The sequence below is a fragment of the Jaminaea rosea genome, assembly GCF_003144245.1.
Source record: "Jaminaea rosea strain MCA 5214 unplaced genomic scaffold BDZ90scaffold_1, whole genome shotgun sequence".
NCBI classification, from domain to species: Eukaryota; Fungi; Basidiomycota; class Exobasidiomycetes; order Microstromatales; genus Jaminaea; species Jaminaea rosea.
The window spans coordinates 2,522,114-2,543,143 of NW_020289975.1; the positions used below are offsets into that span (position 1 = coordinate 2,522,114).

Genomic DNA, 21,030 nt, shown 5'->3' on the forward strand with positions numbered 1-21,030 from the left:
GAATGTTGAGAGTTTGTTGACCAAGCTCTGGTTCGACGTGCCGGAAGCCGTGGCCGGCGCGGTATCCTCCCCAACGCTCCAGGACTGCCACTTCTTCGTACCATTCCCCGCGCACAAGAGCATCTCAAGGGCCAGCAAGCATGGACGTCCCCTCTCAAGAGGAGCTGCAAGATCAGCTTGAGAGGCTCCAACGTCTTGCCCTCGAGCGACACAAGGAAGCCCTTACTCTGCCTACTATTGCCTCTCCCTCCGCCCTCACCCGCGGCCTCACAGAGCTGAACTCCTCTCTCCCCGCCACCGGCTTGGGCTTGAATGCAACCACCTCCCATCTCCTCCAAGAGGTGGCGCCCACTCTTGCACCTGGCCATGCCGCCAGCAGGTACTTTGGCTTTGTGACAGGTGGGGTCACCCCTTCTGCCCAGATCGCAGACTGGTTCACCACCCTACTTGATGCCAACGTGCAAGTTCACCTGCCTAACGAGACGCTCAGCACCCTCATCGAGCACGACACTATGGGCATGTTGTGTGAGCTGCTCGGCCTCGAAAGGCAGGATTGGACAGGGACTTTCAGTACGGGGGCAACGGCAAGTAATGTGTTGGGGCTGGCATGTGGGAGAGAGAGGACGCTCGCCACAGCTATGAGGGAGAGAGGTTTGGAGGAATGGTCCTCTGCAGAGCACGGTGCCGGCTACGATAGCGAGGATGAGGGTCCATACGCGCCACCGACACACGTCTATGTGGCACAGCCGCACGCTTCGGTCAAGAAGGCGGCCGCCCTCGTCGGCATAGGACGGGCGAGAGTCGTAGACGTGGGGCAAAGGGTGCCGCCTGGCAAGGATCTAAATGACCCCATCGCCCTAGCCGCAGTAGCACTGGACTTCGACCTCGCTCTCCTGGAGTCGCACTTGGCCCGCAACAAGCAGCGCAAGCACCCTTCAATCATCGTGGCTGGCCTCGGCGAGGTCAACACAGGCGCCTTGACAGCCCAGCTGCCTGCTCTGCGCCGGCTGTGCGACAAGTACGGAGCTTGGCTGCATGTCGACGCTGCCTTCTCTGCCTTTGTGTGCCTGCTAGACGGGCATCAATGGATCTCTAGACATCTCGACGAGTGTGCCGACAGCATCACAAGCGATGCCCACAAGCAGCTGAACGTGCCGTATGACTGCGGCTTGTTCTTTGTGAGGAGGAGAGGCAAGGAGCGAGGCTGTGGCCTAGTAGCTAAGGCTTCAGGGAGCGAAGAGCAAAGCGTGCTGGAGGATGTGCTTGGTCCAGGCAGAGGTGGGGGCCCTGCTTACTTGGCAGCGCCTTCTGCCTCCTCTGGAGCGCTAGCGGAAGACAGCGACACAGCATCCTTCTCCCTCCTCGCAGAGCGACGCGCCTACCTTGCGTCGCTCCCATCTCCTCTGCACCGCAACATCGAGAATTCGAGGCGGTTTCGCGCCCTCCCTGTGTACACCACACTCCTCTGCTACGGGCGCGAGGGTATCACAAAGATGGTACGACGCAACGTGGACTTTGCGCGGGCGATTGAGGCATGGATGAGGGGAAGCGAGGGACGGGAGTGGTACGAGGTTCTGACTCCAGAGTGCGGACAGATGGACAAGGGGAAAATGCACGAGCCTCAACCTTGGCGCGGGGAATGGGCTACGACGGTGGTCCTCTTCCGTGGGAGAGCCGTTGAGGCTGCAGAGCTGATTGCAAGAATCAAGGCGACGAGGATGTTGTATGTCTCGCCAACGTCGTGGGGTGGGAAGGGGGCTGTGCGCCTTGCTGTGAGTAATTGGCGGACAGGGCTGGAGGATGGTGACGGGAAACATGTCGCGAAGGTGCAGCAGAGTTACGACTACCAGGTCACGGTGCAGACGCTGCTGGACATCGTTCGAGGGGATGCGTTGGCGCAGTGAGGGCCGTCCGCAAATAGATAACATTGTTCTTCGCGGCGTGCCTACTTCATCTCGACATCGCCGTCCTGTGCAGCATCAGCCGGCGCATGTGCAGATTGAGCCGACCCCTTTGGCGCTTTCATGAAAGCGTCGAGCTCGGCATCAAGATCGCTTGCCGTCTTGGGCGTCCTCTTCTCGCGTTGCTGCTGAGAGGCACCTCCTCCGCGTCCCGCTTCTCGTACACCTCCCGCGTTGCGTCCGCCTACGCCTCTGACTCCCGACTCTCTAGTACGCTGCCCACCTGCTAAACTACCACTGGCAGCGCGAGGTTGTCTTGGCGCGCCCGGTGCTCCTGGCGCTCCCCGAGCTCCGGACGGTCCCGTCGGGGCGTTGGGTGGGGGCAGCTGTCGTTCTCCCCCCATCCTGGAGAGGAGGTCCATCCTGGACCTCAAGTCTTGCGAAGCAGCACCTGCACTGGCAGTCTGCCCAGATCCAACAGCTCTGCGTCCACCGGGATTTCTCATCTCTTCGAAGGAGATGGTGATTGGCTGGCCCTTAGCATTAGCTCCATCGTACTCTGTGCGGGCTGCTTCAGCATCGCGCGCATTGCCGTAGATGACAATGGCCGTACCTGTTGGTCGTCCGGAGCGGTCGTACTGTAGACAGGAGTATAAGAGGGATGAGTCGCTGACGCGTGTCATCTCGTGTCATACGTGCTGTGCTCACCTTGACGATGAGCTTTTGAACCGGTGCGATCTGTTCGAAGAGGTGCTAGTAGCGTGTGATGGTTGGGCAAGCGCCGCCGTCGATGTGTCAGGAGTGGATTGACGGTGTGATATCGGGGCACGAGCTAGCTTTGACTGATTCAGAGATGCCCAAGCATCCGTCTCAGCCGCCCGCGCATGAATCTTGCTTCTTCATCGCACCTTGAGCTCAGCCTCGGTCACTTCGTAATGCAGTCCCTCGATGATGAGTTTAGGCGTTGGAATCCTTGACTTGCGAAAGCCTGAAGAGTCCCTTGATGGTCCCTCGTACATGTCATGCTGCCATCTGTCGCCGCTGTCCGCTCGAGGTCGGTCCTGTTGCGGGCGCTAGGGGGAAGAAAGTGGAGAGAAGCGGGTTGACCAAGTCAGCGACGATGAGGGCAGCAAGGTGCGCAGAGACTCACTCCGTACGGCGAGGACCTTCCCCCTCTTGCCTGCCTTGCAACGCCCTCGACGGAGCGGTTGAGTAGAGAAGATGACATTGTCGGGCAGCAAAGGAATTGAGTGGAGTGTGGTGGTGGTCAACAAGTCAAGCGCCATCGCCATTGTCGCGTCGGACCACTGGGCGCTGATCACTGACTGTCGCGTGGCTCCGCGACCGGAAGCCGCCCAAGACTAAGAAGACGACGGAGGCGCTTACGAGGCTCCACACCGGCCCTTTGGAGCGAGGCCGTGTGACTGGGCCATCTTCCCTTTCGACCTTCTTTACCTGCTGCAACGCATCCTCCAGCCGCTATGACGCTGCTCGCAAGGGTGTCAAGGACACAAGCACGCAGCCTCGCACCATCCTCTTCCTCTTCTACCTCATCGTCCTCAGCATCATCAGCATCTCGCCGCATCGTCTCATGCGCTCGACCGCCACCTCGCTCCTTCGCCACCCCGAGATGCGCAGCGCCCTACACTCCAGCCCAGCTGGGCAGCAGCCCTAGACTCATCTCTTCATCCGCGATAGCAAGCTTGCCGCGCTTCAAAGGCAAGGGCGTTGACCCTCGTGATCACGAAGAGGGCGAGCAGGAAGACGAGGATGACGAAGGACGCCTTCGCAGACAGGATCAGCCTGAGGACTCGTCGGTAAAGTCAGACTCCAAGGGCTCTTCGTCCTCGTCATCTTCTCGCTCTGGCTCGTCGTCTTCCTCTGCCGCTGGATCATCCGCTGGCGGCTCGGGCTCAGGAGGCAGCTCAAGTGATGGCTCGTCATCTGGCGGGTCCTCATCCAGTGGATCCTCATCTCGTCAGCTTACCCCGCAATCGGTACCGACCGTCTACCCACAAGTCCTCGCTCTCCCCATCACCCGCCGTCCACTCTTCCCTGGATTCTACAAAGCCGTCGTCATCAAGAACCCGCATGTATGCGCGGCCATCAAGGAGTCGCTGAAGCGTGGCCAACCCTACATCGGAGCATTTCTCCTTAAGGACGAGGATGGCGATGCGGATACAATTGAAGACCTTGACAAGGTCCACCGCGTCGGTGTCTTTGCCCAGATCACTAGCGTCTTCCCAGCGCAGAGCTCCTCTTCGAACAAGAAGTCAAAGGACGCCTCAAAGTCAGACGGCAAGGAAGGCGAGGAAGACGAGAGCGAGGGCTTGACGGCAGTTCTCTACCCGCATCGCCGTATTCGCATCGATGAGCTGTTGCCGCCTCATGGATCGCCTCAACGTCCTGAGCTCGGCGATGGAGCTCATCAGGATGGCGCCGAGTCAGCGACGAACGCCGACGCTGTCGCCTCCAAGGACCCTGTGGAGGCAGAGCGAGCAGCGACTTCGACGTCGTCTTCCGAGCAGATCCCTTCGCACGGTGCTCCTTACCAGACCAACTTCCTGCGCAATTACCCCGTCTCTCTCGTCAATGTCTCCAACCTCGAGGCGCGCCCTCACTCCAAGGACTCGCAGGTCACTCGCGCTATCAAGTCTGAGCTCATCTCCGTCTTCAAGGACATTGCTTCACTCAATCCTCTGTTCCGCGACCAAATCGCCAACTTCTCCATCGCGCAAGGGGCTGGCAATGTATTCGAAGAGCCCGAGAAGCTCGCAGACTTTGCTGCTGCCGTATCGAGCGGCGATGTCGGCGAGCTGCAGGCCGTCCTTGAAGCTCTTGACGTTGAGGAGCGACTGCAGAAGGCTCTCCTGGTCCTGAAGAAGGAGCTCATGAACGCGCAACTGCAGAACAAGATTTCAAAGGACGTCGAGCAGAAGATACAGAAGCGACAGCGCGAGTACTTCCTTCACGAACAGCTCAAGGGCATCAAGAAGGAGCTGGGCATCGAGTCGGACGGCAAGGATAAGATGGTCGACAAGTTCCGCGAGAAGGCTGCTAGCCTCAAGATGCCCGAAGCCGTCCGAAAGGTCTTTGACGAGGAGCTCAGCAAGCTGCAGACGCTCGAGCCGGCAGCGAGCGAGTTCAACGTCACACGTGGCTACCTTGAGTGGCTCACCAACATCCCGTGGGGTGTTCACTCGCCAGAGAATTACTCGATTGCCAACGCCACGACTGTTCTCGATGAGGATCACTATGGCCTCAAGGACGTCAAGGATCGCATCCTCGAGTTCCTCGCTGTCGGCAAGCTGCGTGGTACAGTTCAGGGCAAGATCATCTGCCTCGTCGGACCTCCCGGTGTGGGCAAGACTTCGATTGGCAAGTCCATTTCGCGAGCACTGGACAGGCAGTTCTTCCGCTTCTCCGTTGGTGGTCTGAGCGACGTCGCTGAGATCAAGGGTCACAGGAGAACCTATGTCGGCGCGATGCCGGGCAAGGCAATTCAGGCGCTCAAAAAGGTGGGCACGGAGAACCCGCTCGTGCTCATCGACGAAGTCGACAAGATTGGCCGTGGACACAACGGTGACCCTAGCTCAGCTCTCCTCGAGATGCTCGACCCGGAACAGAACGGCTCCTTCCTCGACCACTACATGGACGTACCCGTCGACCTCTCTCGTGTCCTCTTCGTCTGCACGGCCAACACGCTCAGCACGATCCCGCAACCTTTGCTTGACCGTATGGAAGTGATCGAGGTCTCCTCGTACACCGCTGACGAGAAGCGTCACATTGCCAAGGGATACCTCGCACCTCAGGCCAAGGAGGCGTCAGGCCTGAAGGACGCAAACGTCACTCTTCCCGACTCGACGATCGAGTTCCTCATCAAGAACCACGCGAGGGAGAGCGGTGTGCGATCATTGCGTAAGCTCCTCGAGAAGGTCTATCGCAAGATTGCGTTCAACATTGTTCGCGATCACGGCGAGAGTGTCTTCCCTGAACCGAAGGAGGGCGAGCTGAAGCCGGCTACTGCGGGCGAGCAGGAGGAGGCGGCAGAGAAGGCCAAATCGACGGAGAGGACGGTCGATGAGCCGCAGCCGGACGATGTGAACAAGGCTGTAGGAGGAGCAGACAGTGCATCGCAAAGTGTCACGCCGCCTCCTACGCCGGAGGATGCGGCAGCTAATGCCGCGAAGGACAAGGAGGGCGAGTCTGGCGATGCTGAGAAGGCTCCCGATTCTTCCGTGCCAGCACCCGACTCTCCGCCACCCGCAGCCCCGAAGACGACGACTGAAGAGCGTCAGCCGCTCAAGGTCCCCGATTCGGTTCAGGTCACCATCACCATCGACTCGCTCAAGGACTACCTTGGTCCCCCGGCCTTTAGCAAGGATCGACTTTATACCGGTCACATGCCTTCGGGCGTTGCTACTGGTCTCGGGTATCTGGGCAATGGCTCCGGCTCGCTCATGCCCATCGAGACGGCTACCCTTCCCTCGCGTAGCGGTGGGGGAGAATCTGGTGGAGGCGGTGGTGGCTCGCTGCAACTCACAGGCAAGCTGGGCGACGTGATCAAGGAATCAGCCTCAATCGCCCTCTCGTTCCTCAAGAGCAACGCTCCCTCCCTTGGCCTCGCGAAGGACGACACTTCCAACATTCTCCGCGGTAAAGACGTCCATCTGCACATGCCGGAGGGAGCAATTGGCAAGGAAGGGCCGAGTGCGGGTGTTGCCTTTGTGGTTTCGCTCGTCTCGCTCCTCTCCGACAAGCCCGTACGCTCTGACCTCGCTATGACGGGCGAAGTTTCCCTAAGGGGTATGGTATTGCCAGTGGGGGGGCTGAAGGAAAAAACCCTTGCGGCGCATCGTGCTAACATGCGAACCCTGATCCTGCCCTTGGCGAACAGGGCGAACGTCGAAGCAGACGTGCCCGAAGGTGTGAGGGAGGCTATGGAGATTCACTACGTGGGCAATGCATGGAGCGCGCTCGATGTCGCATTTGGTGAGGGACCTTGGAGCGCAAAGGCGAGGGAGATGGAGGCAGAGGAGAAGAGGGAAGAGGAGGAGAGACTGGGAAGGGAGAAGGAGGAGAGGGAGGGGGAGGGTCAGCAGGCCTAGAGGTTTCAAGATAGCATCGAGACCTTAGGGACGCTCTCATTGTTCGCTGCATGTGCTACATCTGTTCTTTACGCGCGTCAAACCACCCAGAGCAGTACATCACCATCACTCGCGCATTCTCACGATGGCCACTTCTTCGCTGACGATCAGATGACGGTCGAATAGCATGATGGATGAAAAAGGGAAGAGCTACAGTGGCAAGACAGCGTTCAGGCCTCACACCCACCCGCTTCCTCCCGAGGAAGCTCCCTCGTCTTGACCTTGGGCGTCTGCAGGGCATCCTCATCTTCTTCTTCTTCTTCTTCCTCCTCCTCCTCCTCCATCTCCTCTTGGATCATGTCCCCCTGACCAAAGCGGTGAGCAGCATGCTCGAGCCCTTTGTGAGAAGACGAGGTCGATGGAGTGGGCGAAGCGGTCCCGTTGCCATTGGCTGCTGTATTGCCGTTGGTGTGCGTGGAAGTCTGGGCAATGGCGCGGCGAGCTACGTAGGCTCTGTTGATTACGCCTTTGCTTGCTGGGGCAGAGGAGCTCGAAGCACTCGCAGTAGTAGGTCCTGTGTTGGCCGACTGGGGGTCGCGCTCCTCATAGCTGCCTCGACTGCTCGCTCCTCCACTGCTAGACCCGCTGCTGTAGTACTCATCTTCGTAAGAAGGGCGACCGCGCGATAGCTCTTCACTTGGGCGAGCACTGTCAGAGAGGTCGTCCTCATCCATCCAGCCGGCACGCGAGTCATAGGAAGCTCGTGGCAAGGCAGCCGAGTCAAGGCTGCCCGCCTCTCCTCCTCCACGGCCGCGTGAAGATGATGAGATCATCGATGAACGATAGTCAGTGGATCCGGCCGAGAGGCTGCTACGCATCGTGGCAGACGAGTCGTTGCGGCTGTGACTATGTTTACCCGATCTGCCGTTGCCCACCGTCTTGCTACGAGGGCCGGCTCCTTGACTTCGCGATCCAGTCCGACCGCCAGAACTGGCCGTGTTCGCTAGGCTAGGAGGGCGGGTCCATCCGGGCTCGTGCTCCAGATCATCACTGTCTTCATCCGCAGCCTGCTCTTCGTCGTCATCGAGGCTGGAGGGGGAGCTACGCCAGCTATCCAGCGAGGTACGATACCCCTCGTAGTCTTCCGAGTAGTACGTGTCCCTGTTGCCAGGACCGCGACCGGCTGCTGAGGAGGCAAGGTCGCGCGATGAGCCGTTTTTCAAAACGTCGGAACCGGCAGTAGCACCACCAGTAGCACCGCCACGATTGGTTCCGAAGCCGTCAAAGACAACATCCAAGTCGTCAAGGAAAGAGCCGCCGCCGAAGCCGCCTGCTGCTGCAACGCCGCTGGAGCGTGGGCTTCCCCGGCTGGTCGTTGAGCTCCCTCCACTGGATGAGGCGGAGTCTGAAGTGCCTAGCGAGGATGAAGTCATACGGCTGTCTGTCGAAGGTCGGACAGAGCTCTCGCGCTGGTCGCGCTCCTGTTCTTGGCGCTCCTCCATCTCACGTTGCTGTCGCTCTTGCTCGGGCAAGGACGGTAGTGGCGGCAGGGGTGGCGAGGATCCGGGAATGTATTCGCTCTCCGCAGCAGTGAAGGTGCTCATCCTCTCTGGTCGCTCCGAGATGCGACTGAGATGCGCAGCTGCACGACGACTCTTGGCTGTCTCTGCATCCGCCGCCGCCGCTTCGCCCTCGTCTCGCTGCTGCTGCCTCTCGTGGAGGCGAGGAGCCGAGTACTCGCTGTCATCAGCGACGGTGCCCCATCCACCGGGACCGCGGTAGCCGCTGCCGCTGCTGCCGAGCGCAGGGGATTGCTTGGCGTCTTGTCCTAGGCGAGGCGTCACCGGAGGTGTGGTCGTCTTCGTCGAGGAAGCAGACGACGCAGCTCCACCAAAGAGGCTGCCCGCACCAGCGCCGCCGATGATCCTCTTCTCGAAGAGGTTGAGCGGGATGGAGCTGCGCGAGTGGGTGCTAGCGCTGCTGCTACTGGGTCCGCCGCTCTGCCCAAGGTTGGGTGAGCGGGTGCCTCCAGTTGCGGAGCGCAAAGAGTGCAAAGAGTGGAGATCTGCCGATTGGCGAGGCGTGGAATAGTCGATGGACATCGTCTCCGCGGTGCGCAGCCCATCGTTGCTTGTTGTCCTACTTCCCAGCATGGCGTGGCTCGCCAACGCCCGGAACTTGCTGCCGCGCGACTGCTGTGATACGGATGAAGAGGCCGATGGAGGCCTCGACGAGGTTGACGCGGAAGATAGCGTAGCTGGCAATGAGGCATCAGTCGTCGAAGCCTCGTGCTCCAGCTCAGCGTTGAGGTCGGGCGTGGAGGAGGCTTTTCTGATCATCGGAGTCGAAAGCCAGGAGCGCTTCGATCGCAGGAGAGGCACGTCCGCGTTTTGCGGACCGCGTGCTAGAACGGCAGCGTTGCGAGAGACTTCTGAGCTGGATGGGCGCGATGAGGAAGAAGAGGAGGTAGTGGGACGTCGAACGCCATCAAGGCTAGCCATGCGGGGGCGAGAGCCCTCGAGGCTTTGCTTGAGCGACGACTTTGCGCTGCCGCTGCCGCTACCATGATCGATCATCGAGCCTGCTGCAGGTCCATCGTCGACGCTGCTCTCGCCGTTGTCTCCATTCTCGCGGTGGTAGCGACGGAGGTCTGCTTCAATAGCGCGCTCCTCGCTGAGCCTCTTTGCCTCCGAGCGCGGCGTAGCGGACGGGGTCGATCGTACCTTATTTGTCGGCATCGACGCCTGAAACTCGGACGACAAGCGCTTAGGAGCCTTTCGTGGCGAACGTTGAGGCGATGCAGCTGGCTTTGCAAAGTCACGAGCCTCGACCTTGTTGACGGTTGCTGGTAGCTTGGGCACGGCAGGTATGGCAGTCGTGGCGTGTTGAGAGCGCTTCGACGATGAGAGGCTACCGTCGACTTTTGCGCTGCTAACGCGTCGCTGGTTCTCAAAGTTGCGAGCAATGGACCTCACGCTGCGTAGACCCGTCGCACTGCGCTTACTGCGACGAGCTCCTGCAGATTTGACACTCTCCGGTCGCAAGCCGTCCTCGCTGTCGAGGGCCCTGGGCGTCTTGAGCGTCATGTCGCAGCCTGCCTGAGTGAGGATGCGGGGAAGGTCAAGGTGACCCCTCGTCGTCGTCATGCGATGCACGAAGGAGCAATCAAGACCAGGGCCGAGAATGAATTCCCCTCCCAGAAGCTTGAGGTCGCCGGGACTGCGGATGGGCATCTCGAAGAGACTCTTCTTGATGGCTGTCATACTGCCCTTGAACATCGTCATAGTGATGTAGTCTGGCTTGGCGCACGCCGGTCCTGGGTCGTTGGTCTTCAGATTCATGCCCAGGATCTGGTACGTCTTACGCGATGGATCGGAGAACATTTTGATCCACTCCGGGACGCCCATGACACGCTTGTAGGCGCCAATGACTTCTGGGTGGCCCTGACCCACGACAATGAGGCCGAGGCCGGCTCTCTGGAGAGGTAAAGGGTCGATCTGCTTCATGGACATGGCGAACTCCTGACACATTGGGCAGAACCAGTGGCGGAGGAAGCAGACGAGTGTCCTTTGTTGAAGGAAAAGGTCACCGAAGCGCACCTTGTCGCACTCCTCGTCGTAGATGTGAACGTTCGCAGCCTCCTGCAGGGCGAGAGCCGATGGCTTCTGAATAGCGTAGGCTCCACTCTCGGAGCCTGCCTCTTTGACCTCCTTGCCTTTCGCGTTCGTCTTGCGCGGACCAAAGTCCAAGCTCTGCGATCCCTTCAATCCGAGCGCACGAGTCGACTTGGCGGCAATGCCACTCATGGCCGTCCCAGGCCGGCGAGATCGGACCGTCGAGCGAGAGGGACTCGCGAGGACCTGATTTTGTCGTTGCGGGGACGTAGGTGGGGTATGGGGCTGAGGTGGGGCTGTTCCGGGCCTGCGATCGACACCACCGTTCTTGAGGTGCCATTGGTAGACTGGCTTTTTGGAGCCCGGTGCCTGCGATGATGACAAGCTGGCCGTCCTCTTGTGCTCGGCGTCGGCTGCAGCTTTCGATCTCTCTGACAGGTCGATAGCGCGAGGCGCTGTTCGCACAGGTGACGGAAGACTTCGCAGAGTGCTCAAACGAGACTTGCGAACTTGCTCGTCATCCTCGTCATCGATAATGAAAGCTTGACCATCGATCATGATTGTGTCTCTGCCCTTGCTGGCCAGTCGCGCAGGGGCCGCCGAGATTGGCGCCGTCGCAGGGCGATCGATGGAGGCAGCCCTCTGCCTTGGCGAAGGGACTGGTAAAGCACTCGTTGACTTTCTGTCCGGACTGACAGATTGCAGAGTTGTGTCTGGGTACATCTTGGCGGAGCGTGTGCTTCGCGGGCTAGCAGGGGCGTCTTTGACGTTGAGTGCTGCGCCGTTCTCTGCAGAGGGGGCCTTGGTGGCAGGAGCAGTCGAAGGGCGTGATTGGGAGTGAGCAGAAGAACGTCTTCTCGCTAGTCCCAGCGCTCCTCCTTCATCTGGCAGCGAAGCGGCGACCGACCGGGGGCTCGTCGCTTCGGCGGTTGTGCTGTTGCCTCCTGGTACAGCCTTCCTCCTGACGCGGTGCGACGAAGCTGTGCTGCCGCGTCGCTCGCCAGGAAGAACTTGGAAACCTCCGGATGGCGATGAAGGGCCGCCAAATGATGATGAAGAGGAAGGAGAGAGGAGCGGCGCAACGCGGTCTGCTTCGTCGATGTCCTGATGTTCGGGCGTCAGGACGCGAAGAGATGAAGACGGGGGTAAAGCTGGTGCAAGCGACGACCCCGCGTCTGCCTTGAGTTGCTCTTTGCTGTGAATTTGGTGGCGAGGTGACTTAGGCAATGGCGAGGGTGGCGCGGGTGATGATGAAGAAGAAGATGAGGCGACGGCAACAAATGGCACTGATTGACCCGGTCCCTCGGAGGCGTCGCGGCCGCCGCTGCCGCCGCCCTGCTGGTCAGCCGCCATCGCCTTCTTCGTCATCATTGATGTTGACATTGGTTGGTCTGGCGCTAGGCGGCCCTGCGAAGGCCGTCGAGGGCTCTTTCGACCTCTGTAAGGTGAAGGCGATCGAGTATCAGAAGGTGCGAATCGGTCGAATGGATGGAGTAGAAAGTTCGGAGGGTCCGTCGATGTCGACGTCTGAGCGCAGGAGGCGGCGGCCTGTGAGTGAGCCTGAGCCTGTCCAGGCGGGACAACCTCGACCGCTGCCATTGAGGCTCAGCCAGACGCGGGGAGAGGATCACCAGGCGCGGCTTACACAGCGCTTCGTCCACGATAGACAGGTGACAATAAGGAAGCCTGATACAACTTCGTTGTCGATGTCGTTGTCCTGACCAATGTCTCTCGTCCCTGAGACGAACGACGCTGGTTGTAATGTGCAGCGCCCTGAGCCGCCTGGCTGCGATGCTGCAGATGCCTTGACTTTCTCGGGAACGGGCGCTAGACGAGAGTTAGGCCTTTTGTTCCGCTTTGCTTGTGTGCGTCCGGTGCTGCACGATGCGAGACCTTAAGAGAGAGGAACAAACAGGCAAGGAGGGGCGGCCAAGAAAGGAGGCAGAATGGTGGTGGAGAGAAGGACAAGATGTGGCGATCTTCAGATGTATAAGTCTCTTATTCATCTCGGCGGCCATAGCACCAATGCAAGGCCTTGCTCGACGACCGCGGTGACCATCTCCCACCGGCTGGCTGGGCCGTCCCTCTCGGCCACGACCAACCTCGCCGCCCTACGAGCCTGCGTCTGCCCCTGCCGTGGCGGAGTGCCAAGTGAGTGGATCCAGCCCCCGCCGGCAGACCTCCTGGTTCGCACGGTTTTGGGGGAAGCAGGAGGATGATCACCATCATCTGCTTGCCTGCCCTTGCTCTCCAGGGGAATGCAGCGGGTCAGTTCGCACAGTGCTTCAATCTGTTTGAGATCTCCTGCGTCTGCACTTGAGTTGATTGGAGCTGCGTCTGCGTGGGAGGGCGTCTGTGTGAGTCGCCTTACAGCGCTACACTCCCTTTCGCCGTACCGTATCGTGCGTGATCAGGTGTCAGACTGCGCCCGCTGTGCTGCGCCTAGCAATGTTGAGCGGCTTCCTGCTCTTCTCGGGGCCATCGATTAAGTTCGTAATCGACGCGATAGGTGCTTCATCACTAGCGGCAAGGGTGCGTGCTGCTCCTCGCTGCCTCTTACTTCCGATGAAGCAGGGCCACAAGGACAGCTATGAGCGGGCTGCTTGCCTACAGCTGTACTTGCTCACTGCCCTGTCTTCTTTTCATTGGTCTCAAGGGCCCTTCGACTGCTCGTTGAGTCTCAGTAAATGCCAACGGGTATGTCTCGATGCGGAAGACGTTCGCGCACGCTTCGCGACGGAGATTCAAGGGGGGAGCGGGGCTTCATTCCCAGACGACGTTGGCCATAGTGGCAACGGCCACTACTCGACGAGAGATGTTCGCTAGCAAGCTGATGCGAAGCACAACTTCTTCGTGGGTTTCGGGGCCCAAAGAAGGTTGGACAATCCGACAAGCTGGCGCCAGCCTGGCACGAGCGTCATTGAGGAGGAAAGGCGAAAAGTACCAGCGCCTTGGTGCTCGCCGCCGAGGAGGATTGTGGGACAGCTGTCTTAATATTAGGCGTCAAATCAACGATGCTTAGCCTCATCGATCGTCCGAATGTGAGCAATAGTCGGAACGAAGATGAAAGAGAAAGAAAAGAAAAAAAGCTAGCTTGGTATCGATGTACTCTCCCCTGCCTAGACCGTGGTGGCCGCCACGCCGTTGCCATTTGCCTCTGCGCCAGAGAGCGCAGCCTTCAACTCTCCCTGCAACTTCTCGATCTCCTGCTTCAACTTCCCAATATCACCTCCGGCACCGTCAGCCTCGGCCTCCTGCTCCAAGAATCGCTTCTCCATCGTCACGCTCTCTAGCTGTTTCTCGAGCTCGTCGGCCTTCTGCCTGCTGGCTTCGAGCTGGGCTTTGAGCTCTTCCGAGCGAGCATTGTGACGCTCAGCTTCCTCCGTCATGCGGGATTGATGGGCGGCGTGCAGCTTCTCAAGCTCAGAGGCATCGGGAGCTTGAGGACGAGAGTTGTCTGCCGCAGTAGCATTAGACTTGTGCGTCGCGATTTCCTCTTCCTTCTCTCTGAGCTGCGCCTCTGCCTTAGCAGCGCGCTTGTCCGCTTCGGCCTTCGAGCGCTCCAGAGCATGAATCTTATCGTTGAGCTCCATAGTCTGCATCGCCATCCTCTCATGCCTGCCCTCCGCCTCCTCAAACTCCTTCCTGTGCTTCGCCTTGATGTCCTCAAGTTCCTTCGTCCAGCTCTCCGCTCGCTCTTTGCCTTCCGTCTCCTTCGCCTGACTCATCATCTCCATCTGCTGCGAGACCATATCCTGCGTCTGCCTCAATGCCTCCTTACTGTCCTCCAATTCTTTACGCAGCTCGACCACGAGATCCTCAGCCTCTTTGCGCTTCACCTTGTCCTGTTGCGCCGCATCCAGCGCAACTTTCGCGTCAGCGAGCGCAGATTCGACTGCGGTGCGGCGCTCAGTGTCCTCCTTGCTCGTACCACGCAAGGTCTCCAGTTCGGCCGTAGCCTTGGCGAGTTCTGCGCGTGCTTGCTTGAGGTCGTCCTGTGCGGCGCCCAAGTCGAGACGGAGGGTTCCGCTGGCCGAGTCCTGCTCCGAGCTGGCAGAACGCATAGCCTCGCCGTGATCGTGCCTGAGGCGCTCCAGCTCGTCAGCGTGGTGACGCTTGAGCTCTTCAAGAGCAGAGGAGGAGGACGTCTTGTAGGTCTCTAGGTCCTTACTGTGCATTTCGGCAGCCTCAGAGCGGGCCTTCTCGAATGCGTCCTTGAGCTGCTGATCGAACTGCTCCTTGGCCGCTACCGCCTTGGCCTCGTGCTGTGCATCCGCCTCAGCGAGCTCCTTCTGCACCTTCGAGAGCTGGTCCCTGGCCTCCTGCAGCTGCTTTTGTGCTGTCTCGCTGTCAGACTGACGGCTGGTCTCGCTGGCTTCGCGCAACTTGCTGATAGCTTCCTCGTGAGAGGTTTTAAGCGTCGTAACAAGCGACTCGTGCTCGCTGATGAGGGCGTCCCGTGCAGCTTGCTCGGCCTCGCGGACGCGCTGCTCAACGGTAGTCTGGTGCTCTTCGCCGAGGGAAGCCATGTTGTTCGAGTGGTCTACGCTGGTTTTCTCTGCGTCTGCTTTGAGGGCTGCGACTTCCAGCTCGAGCGAGGCGATCTTCTCATCCTTGGCCTGGAGGTCCGAGGCCTTCTCGGATGAGCTCGAGTCTGCACGCTCCTTGGCTTCATGAAGTGCAGTCTCGAGAGAGTCGATCTTGGCCTGCAGAGCCTCGACTTCCCCGCCGTGGCCTTCGACGGTCGTCTGATGCTCAGTGTGCTTTGCCTTGAGCTGGCTGACTTCATTTTCCAGCGCGGCTACCGAAGCACGAGCACTCGTCAGCTCCTCGTTCGCCTTTGACGCCTGCTCCTTGTCATGCTCGGCAGATTGAAGAGCAGCCTGGGCTTCAGCGAGGGCAGTCTTGGTCTCCCCGAGCTGCTTTTCGACTTCAGCGAGTTTATCGTCGTTGACGTTGCCGCTTGCCTCCTCGCCCGCAGACTTCGCCTCCACTGCCTCAGCTTTGGCTTTTTCGAGCTCTCCTTCAAGCTCAGAAATGCGGCGAGCCTGCTCTTCTGTCTTCTGCGTCGCGGCCTCGACTTCTTCACTGCTCTGACCACCATTCTCCTTCAACTCGATCTCTTCTTCATCAGCTTGAGGGGTGGACTTGGCCTCCGCAGCGCTGAGAGTGTGCATCTTCTCCTGTAACTCCGTTTCCTTGGCTTCCAGATCAGCCTTGAGCGTCTCGAGCTGCTCTTGTGCCTCGGTGAGCTCTGCTTCCTTTGCAGTCAGCCTCTCTTTGAGTTCCGAGGCGGTCACGACCTTCTTTGCACCTGCTGTGGCTCCGGCAGCGGCAGAGGGAGTAGCTGAGGGTCGTGCAGACGGCGTTGCCCTCGTTGCGCCCGTCCCAACAGTGCTCGATCGCGGTCCACCAGCGGTGCTGTTGCTCGTGACGCTCAGGCGGCGGCCGGCAGCGGCGGCGGTTGCTCCTGTTGCGCGGCTGGCTGCCGTAGCTGAAGCTCCACCAATGGAAGGACGAGCAGAGGAGGTATTGGCAGGCTTCTTGACGGGTGATGTGGTGTTAGAAGGAGTGGCGCGAGAAGTGCCGGTGGTCGACCCACTTGAGGGAGCAGATGGTCGGGGAGCGGTTGTAGTACGAGAGGTAGCCGATGAGACTGGTGGGCGCGCAGAGCCAGCGACTGAAGGGCGCCCCGCGGTAGCTGTACCACGAGCGGGTCCACTTCCAGCAGCCACTCGCGAAGCAGGGGTTGTGCCAGCAGCAGCGGATGGACGAGCAGCGGTACGTGTAGCTCCCGTGGTGCTGGCGCCAGGTCCAACGCTTCGATTGAGGGCCGATCCAGCGGCGCTAGGTCTGGCAGCCGTCTTGGCGACTCCAGGTCGCGCGGCGCCCGCTGCTGCTGCTGTCGTCGGCGTTCTGCCTGGTGGAACCGTCGTCTGAGCACGACCGAGGGGGCGAGGAAAAGAAGAGTTAGTGGGCAGCCTTGGACGCAGGAGATACCCTCGTCGCATGCTCACCTTGACTTTGGCAGTGCCAGCCGCAGTCCCTGCGACTTTGTTCGTCGGCGTGCTGCTCTTGCTAGGCGTCGAGTCGTCGGCCGGTGCGCTGGCCTCAGAGGACGAAGCAGGGGGAGGCGACTTGGCTTCCGACGATGCGGATGCGTCGACGGGAGGCGGTGGGATGTTCTCGACCTCGTCAGCCATGGTGCGTGAGACGGAGTGGTCTGCTGTTACGTTTGCGATGTGCGCGTGCGTGTGCAAAGGGGACGACGTTGTGGGTGGTGGTGGTGGTGGTGAGATGGGATGATCGGTTCTCTCTCGCTGTCTCTGCTTGCTCGCACTCGCGGCGCTTTGGAGCGAGTCCAACAGCAGCTCTTGAGACCGTCTCGCGCCGTCGGCCTGCGCGCTGATTGTTCTTTGCCTGCAAGGCGTCAGAGGGCACGCGGGCGGAGCAAGGAGGCAAGGCAAGAGAGCGAGCGGAGTTAGTGTTGGTTGGCATTGCATCCTCGGACGTTTGATTTACCCCCTTTCATCCTCCTCATCACCAATCGATCAGTCGCAGAATCTGAGAAGTGAGAGGTGCTTGGATTGACGATCGGGCGATTATCGAGGATATAGAGGGTAGCGAGATTAGATGATTTGACTGAAGGCGCGGTGAGGCGGGGAGACAGGAATCGAGGTGACTCTTTTGGCTGGAGCAGACGAGGTAGTAAGAGAGCGTTTTGGTATTGTGCTCGTAGGTAGAAGCAGAGATGGCCCATTCAAAGTGCACAGTAGCTCGGCGCTGCGCAGTGAGGGCCATCGCTGAAGCGCCATTGCTGTCGTCTTGTCACAGGCTGGACGATGGGCAAAAGAGCGTACGAGAAGCGTGCGAGAAGCGTGTGAGAAGCGTGCGAGAAGCGTGCAAGAAGCCATAGCGAGGAGAGGGAGAGGAGACAGATGGCTCAGCAGCTGTCGATGGGGATGGTGAAGCGAGCTCTAGGCTGTGAGACGACCGATGAGCGCCGATCAGGATTGATCAAGGCCTCCACCGAGTTTCGTCGTCGCTGCGACCTCGAGGATCCTGACCTGGTGGCGGGTAGAAGATGCCGTAGTTGGCGGGCTGACCCTCCCCTTGCTGTTGATATTGCTGATGGCCCTGGTGCTGAGCAGCGGCGTAAAGGCTCGAACTGGTACCACGGCTGCTGCCCTCTCCTCCTTGACCGGGTTGCTGCTGATGACCGTACGGCATCGTCGTAGTCGGGCGCCATTGCCCAGGCCCGCTCGTCTGGTAACCTCCCATCATATGAGGGGACGTCTGCAGGCTCTGCGAGTGGGCGTCTGACGTCATGGACATCTTGCGCGCATCCGCAGCATCGAAGCCAGCAGAGGTTGAGGAACCAAAGTCTCCCGTGCTAGGCCATCCGGCCATGCTGCTCATGCTGCTGCCAGAGCTGCGATGAGAGTAGTCCGACGGCGACGAGAAGGACGTGTACATACTTGGGCGTCTTGGGACAGCGACTGGCAGTGAGGAGCTAGATGAAGACGAAGGCATGCCAGAGGCCGAGGTAGATGAAGTCGAGGCAATGGGGTCGTTGACGCTGCTCGAGGAGGAGCCGGCACCACTGCTGCCTACTAAGGGGCCCTTGCCCTCAGCAGCATCGCTGCTGGCTTGGTCTGCTGCTTGCTGTGCCTTCTTCAGAGCTGTCTTGGCCTTTGCCCGCCGGTTCTGAAACCAGATCTGCGGGCGAGAAGTGGATGCTTGAGGTCAGCGTCGCTTCAAGTCAAGTCCGGCGACTCGTCTCCCGTACTCGCCTGAACGCTGCGGGAGTCCATGCCAATCTGTTCACTGATTTGCTTGCGGGCTTCGGCGGTGGGCTTGGGCGTGTCTGAGGTGACGAGGGCGAGATGCATCCACGTTAGCTCCGTTGATCGCTGCCAATCTCGGCCCAATCTCGGCCCTGTGTCTCTGCTTTGCTACTCACTGGCAAATGCATTCTCCAGCACCGTGAACTGCGCCTTGGTTGTTCTGCGACGATGTTTGACCTCAAAAGGACTGTAGGGCACTGGACGATTCATGCCATGATCATACATCGAATGGTGATGAGGGTGATGACCAAAGCCGTGTTGTGTTGCTGGATAACTGCTAGGCCCACCGGGGTGCCCGAATGTGCTGTGCTGTTGTGATGGATAGGAAGCATACATTGCTGTGCCTGACGATAGCGAGGGCCCGCCTCCGCCGCCGCCGCCGGGGCCTGCCGCCATAAGGTGGCTGCTTCCAGCAGAGAGAGCAGATGCCGGCCCTCCGTAGCCGAGTGGTGGGTAGCCGTACGTCTGAGCAGCCATTGTAGGTGACGAAGCCGACGACGACGACGACATAGGACGGTAGTGGTAACCCCCGGCCGCTCCCGTCGACCCAACACCCCCGTACATGGCTGCTGCTGCTGTTGCTGCTGCTACAGTAGAGCTCGCATCCGCATGACCTCCTCCTGCCGTTGCTCCAACGCCGCCACCACTGGGGAAGCTGCTGCCTCCTTGCCCTCGTCCTCCGTAGTGCGAAGGCAAACCTTCTGCCGACATGGGCCGGGCTTGGTAGAAGTCCACGGAGCCAAACCCGCCGCTGCCGACGAGGCCGGGGCCAGCGCCAGACCCCATAGTGGGGAAGCCGCTTTGCTGCGGCGGAGGCTGATGAGCCCAACTCGGCGTTGTCGTTGTGGATGACTCGGCTTTGACACCGCCAGCAGCGACGAGCTGCTCGCCCAGCTGAGAGTCGTACGAGGGTCCGGCTGTACCCGGACGACGCCCCGCTGAGTCGGCTGTCGAGGGAGGGCGCTGCGCCTGATCCATCGAAGCGCGAGGCGTGTGGCCGTAGAGGCCCGTCTGATCGAGGCTCTGCTGCTGTTGCTGTTGCTGATGATGATGAGGTTGGTCGCTCTGGTGTTGCTGCTGCTGAGGTTGCTGTTGAGGGTCTGTCGGCCACTCGTGCTGGTGCTGCTGGTGCTGATGGTACGCAGCGGGGTCGCCGCCGCTAGTCGCTGGACGCATGAACAAGTCTGAATAGCCGCCAATTCGTGTCGAAGTTGCGGGCGATTCAAAGAGCATCGTCATAGGGGGAGAAGCTGTCTTTGGGCTGGCGAATCACGTCGGATATTGGTGGTATATTCAATCGCTCTCTGAAGTAGGCGCGACCGAAATGAGGTGGGAATGACTCCCTTGATGAGGATGGAATAGCGGCACGCAGCGACAAAGGGAGGAATTGGTCGTCGTCGTTGCTCGTTGTCGTCGACAAAGGCGGGCGTGCCTGAGCAGTTGATTACGCTGCTCGAATGTGGGCGGCGGGGAGCGGTCACACGCGACGTCTGACGCGGTGCGATGACGCTCGCGACGATTGCTCTTTGCTCTCTCGAGATTTGAAGGTAGGTATCTGTTGTGCTACTTGAGCGTGAAGAGAGCGACACGACAAGGAGTGATCTTAGCTTTGGTGGCGGCGGAATGTAGCGAGATGAGATGGTGAGGTGATCAAGACCTCGAGAAGGTCGTTCGAGGAGGCCTCTGGGTCGACCTGGGATCGCTTGCCGCTGCCGCTGCTTCGACGTCGTGCGTCGTCGTCTGTGCGTGATTTCCACTCGCCGCTGTCGCCTCACCTCTCCAATACGCTAGAGCGTCGTCAAGGAGAAATTAAGCGAGAGAAGGTGAGGGCGCTCGTCTAGATCAGGAGCTAGATGAGAGAGGGGGTGGGGAGGATGATGTCGTGGAGTGGGAGAAGAGGAGAGAGAACGGGGTTGGCCGAAGGGGAGGGAGGGGCAGGCCCGACTTCTTGGGAACTTGGGTGCGTCGAGAGCCGACGGCGGCGACGACCGCTTTGTGAAGCTCGCGATAGCGAGGCGGCCCAGGCCAGGGCGGTAGATGTAGGCGGCACGGATGGCGACGACAGCGACGATGACGGACTCTGGGACTGATCAAGTGCCTCTATGCTGTGTTGACCGATCCTGAGAGCGGCTTGTGAGGGCGAGATGGGTCGAGAATGGCCAACGATGGGCGATGGCGAGGACCGATGGGTACGAGGGCAGCCAATTATTCAAGGCTGGATATGGTGAGCAGCGGCGGCGGCAGCGGCGGCGGCAGCGGCGGCGGCTGCAACGGCAGCAGCGAGCGCGGCAAGACGGTCCGTCGTGACGAACGAGGGCTCGATGCGACGAAGACAACAGCGATGACAGCGACGTACGACGGCGACGACGAACAACGGTCGCGATGCATCATGTCCGCATCAGCGCTATCTCCCGGCCGGCGGGCCGCCCAGTCGGCTTTTGATGCGGTCGAGCAGCATCAGAAGCAGCACCAGCAGCGGGCGACGATGAGAGTCGATGGGGGGGGCGATGATGGATGAAGGCCAAGACAGGCGCTGTGTCTTGCCCCGGCGCTGGCGCGAAAGCTGTCGCTCGACGTCGTG

The 21,030-nt window shown here is 60.1% G+C and overlaps 7 protein-coding genes across 7 annotated transcripts; 3 read left to right on the forward strand and 4 right to left on the reverse strand.

Annotated features, from left to right (window-relative positions):
* Window positions 1-80: 80 nt before the first annotated feature.
* BDZ90DRAFT_229948 (PLP-dependent transferase) lies at window positions 81-1,937 on the forward strand. Its single transcript, XM_025505282.1, has one exon. It carries the CDS (start codon window positions 141-143, stop codon window positions 1,902-1,904), a length of 1,764 nt encoding a protein of 587 aa, XP_025365569.1. The 5' UTR covers window positions 81-140; the 3' UTR covers window positions 1,905-1,937.
* Window positions 1,881-2,949, reverse strand: BDZ90DRAFT_229950 (hypothetical protein; the record flags this gene model as incomplete). Its single annotated transcript, XM_025505283.1, has 3 exons — window positions 2,810-2,949; window positions 2,610-2,654; window positions 1,881-2,539 (listed from the first exon to the last, which is right to left on the reverse strand). Coding segments are annotated over exons 1-3 (745 nt in total), but the record flags the coding sequence as incomplete, so codon positions are not given.
* Window positions 2,950-3,382: 433 nt separating this feature from the next.
* Window positions 3,383-7,009, forward strand: BDZ90DRAFT_263721 (ATP-dependent protease La; the record flags this gene model as incomplete). The annotated part of the gene is made up of 2 exons (XM_025508616.1): window positions 3,383-3,400; window positions 3,626-7,009. 2 exons carry the CDS (start codon window positions 3,383-3,385, stop codon window positions 7,007-7,009), a joined length of 3,402 nt encoding a protein of 1,133 aa, XP_025365571.1.
* A 136-nt stretch (window positions 7,010-7,145) lies between these two features.
* Window positions 7,146-12,349, reverse strand: BDZ90DRAFT_229952 (hypothetical protein). The gene has a single exon (XM_025505284.1). It carries the CDS (start codon window positions 11,971-11,973, stop codon window positions 7,219-7,221), a length of 4,755 nt encoding a protein of 1,584 aa, XP_025365572.1. The 5' UTR covers window positions 11,974-12,349; the 3' UTR covers window positions 7,146-7,218.
* Window positions 12,350-13,111: 762 nt separating this feature from the next.
* On the forward strand, window positions 13,112-13,766 carry BDZ90DRAFT_229953 (hypothetical protein). Its single transcript, XM_025505285.1, has 2 exons — window positions 13,112-13,643; window positions 13,726-13,766. Exon 1 carries the CDS (start codon window positions 13,168-13,170, stop codon window positions 13,426-13,428), a length of 261 nt encoding a protein of 86 aa, XP_025365573.1. The 5' UTR covers window positions 13,112-13,167; the 3' UTR covers window positions 13,429-13,643; window positions 13,726-13,766.
* BDZ90DRAFT_229954 (hypothetical protein) lies at window positions 13,525-16,904 on the reverse strand. Its single transcript, XM_025505286.1, has 2 exons — window positions 16,620-16,904; window positions 13,525-16,538 (listed from the first exon to the last, which is right to left on the reverse strand). The coding sequence occupies exons 1-2, from the start codon at window positions 16,803-16,805 to the stop codon at window positions 13,722-13,724; spliced, it is 3,003 nt and encodes a 1,000-aa protein (XP_025365574.1). The 5' UTR covers window positions 16,806-16,904; the 3' UTR covers window positions 13,525-13,721.
* A 1,343-nt stretch (window positions 16,905-18,247) lies between these two features.
* Window positions 18,248-19,995, reverse strand: BDZ90DRAFT_29901 (hypothetical protein). Its single transcript, XM_025509472.1, has 2 exons — window positions 18,566-19,995; window positions 18,248-18,469 (listed from the first exon to the last, which is right to left on the reverse strand). The coding sequence occupies exons 1-2, from the start codon at window positions 19,686-19,688 to the stop codon at window positions 18,360-18,362; spliced, it is 1,233 nt and encodes a 410-aa protein (XP_025365575.1). The 5' UTR covers window positions 19,689-19,995; the 3' UTR covers window positions 18,248-18,359.
* Between the last annotated feature and the right edge of the window lie 1,035 nt (window positions 19,996-21,030).

Bases quoted from the DNA above. Each gene is read 5' to 3' on its own strand.
- BDZ90DRAFT_229948 (XM_025505282.1), top strand. From the start codon at position 141: ATGGACGTCCCCTCTCAAGAGGAGCTGCAAGATCAGCTTGAGAGGCTC.
- BDZ90DRAFT_229952 (XM_025505284.1), bottom strand. From the start codon at position 11,973: ATGATGACGAAGAAGGCGATGGCGGCTGACCAGCAGGGCGGCGGCAGC.
- BDZ90DRAFT_229953 (XM_025505285.1), top strand. From the start codon at position 13,168: ATGAAGCAGGGCCACAAGGACAGCTATGAGCGGGCTGCTTGCCTACAG.
- BDZ90DRAFT_229954 (XM_025505286.1), bottom strand. From the start codon at position 16,805: ATGGCTGACGAGGTCGAGAACATCCCACCGCCTCCCGTCGACGCATCC. The intron at 16,539-16,619 runs GTGAGCATGCGA...GGTCGTGCTCAG, and splicing joins CTGGCACTGCCAAAGTCAAG to ACGACGGTTCCACCAGGCAG.
- BDZ90DRAFT_29901 (XM_025509472.1), bottom strand. From the start codon at position 19,688: ATGACGATGCTCTTTGAATCGCCCGCAACTTCGACACGAATTGGCGGC. The intron at 18,470-18,565 runs GTGAGTAGCAAA...TCGTCACCTCAG, and splicing joins GCTGGAGAATGCATTTGCCA to ACACGCCCAAGCCCACCGCC.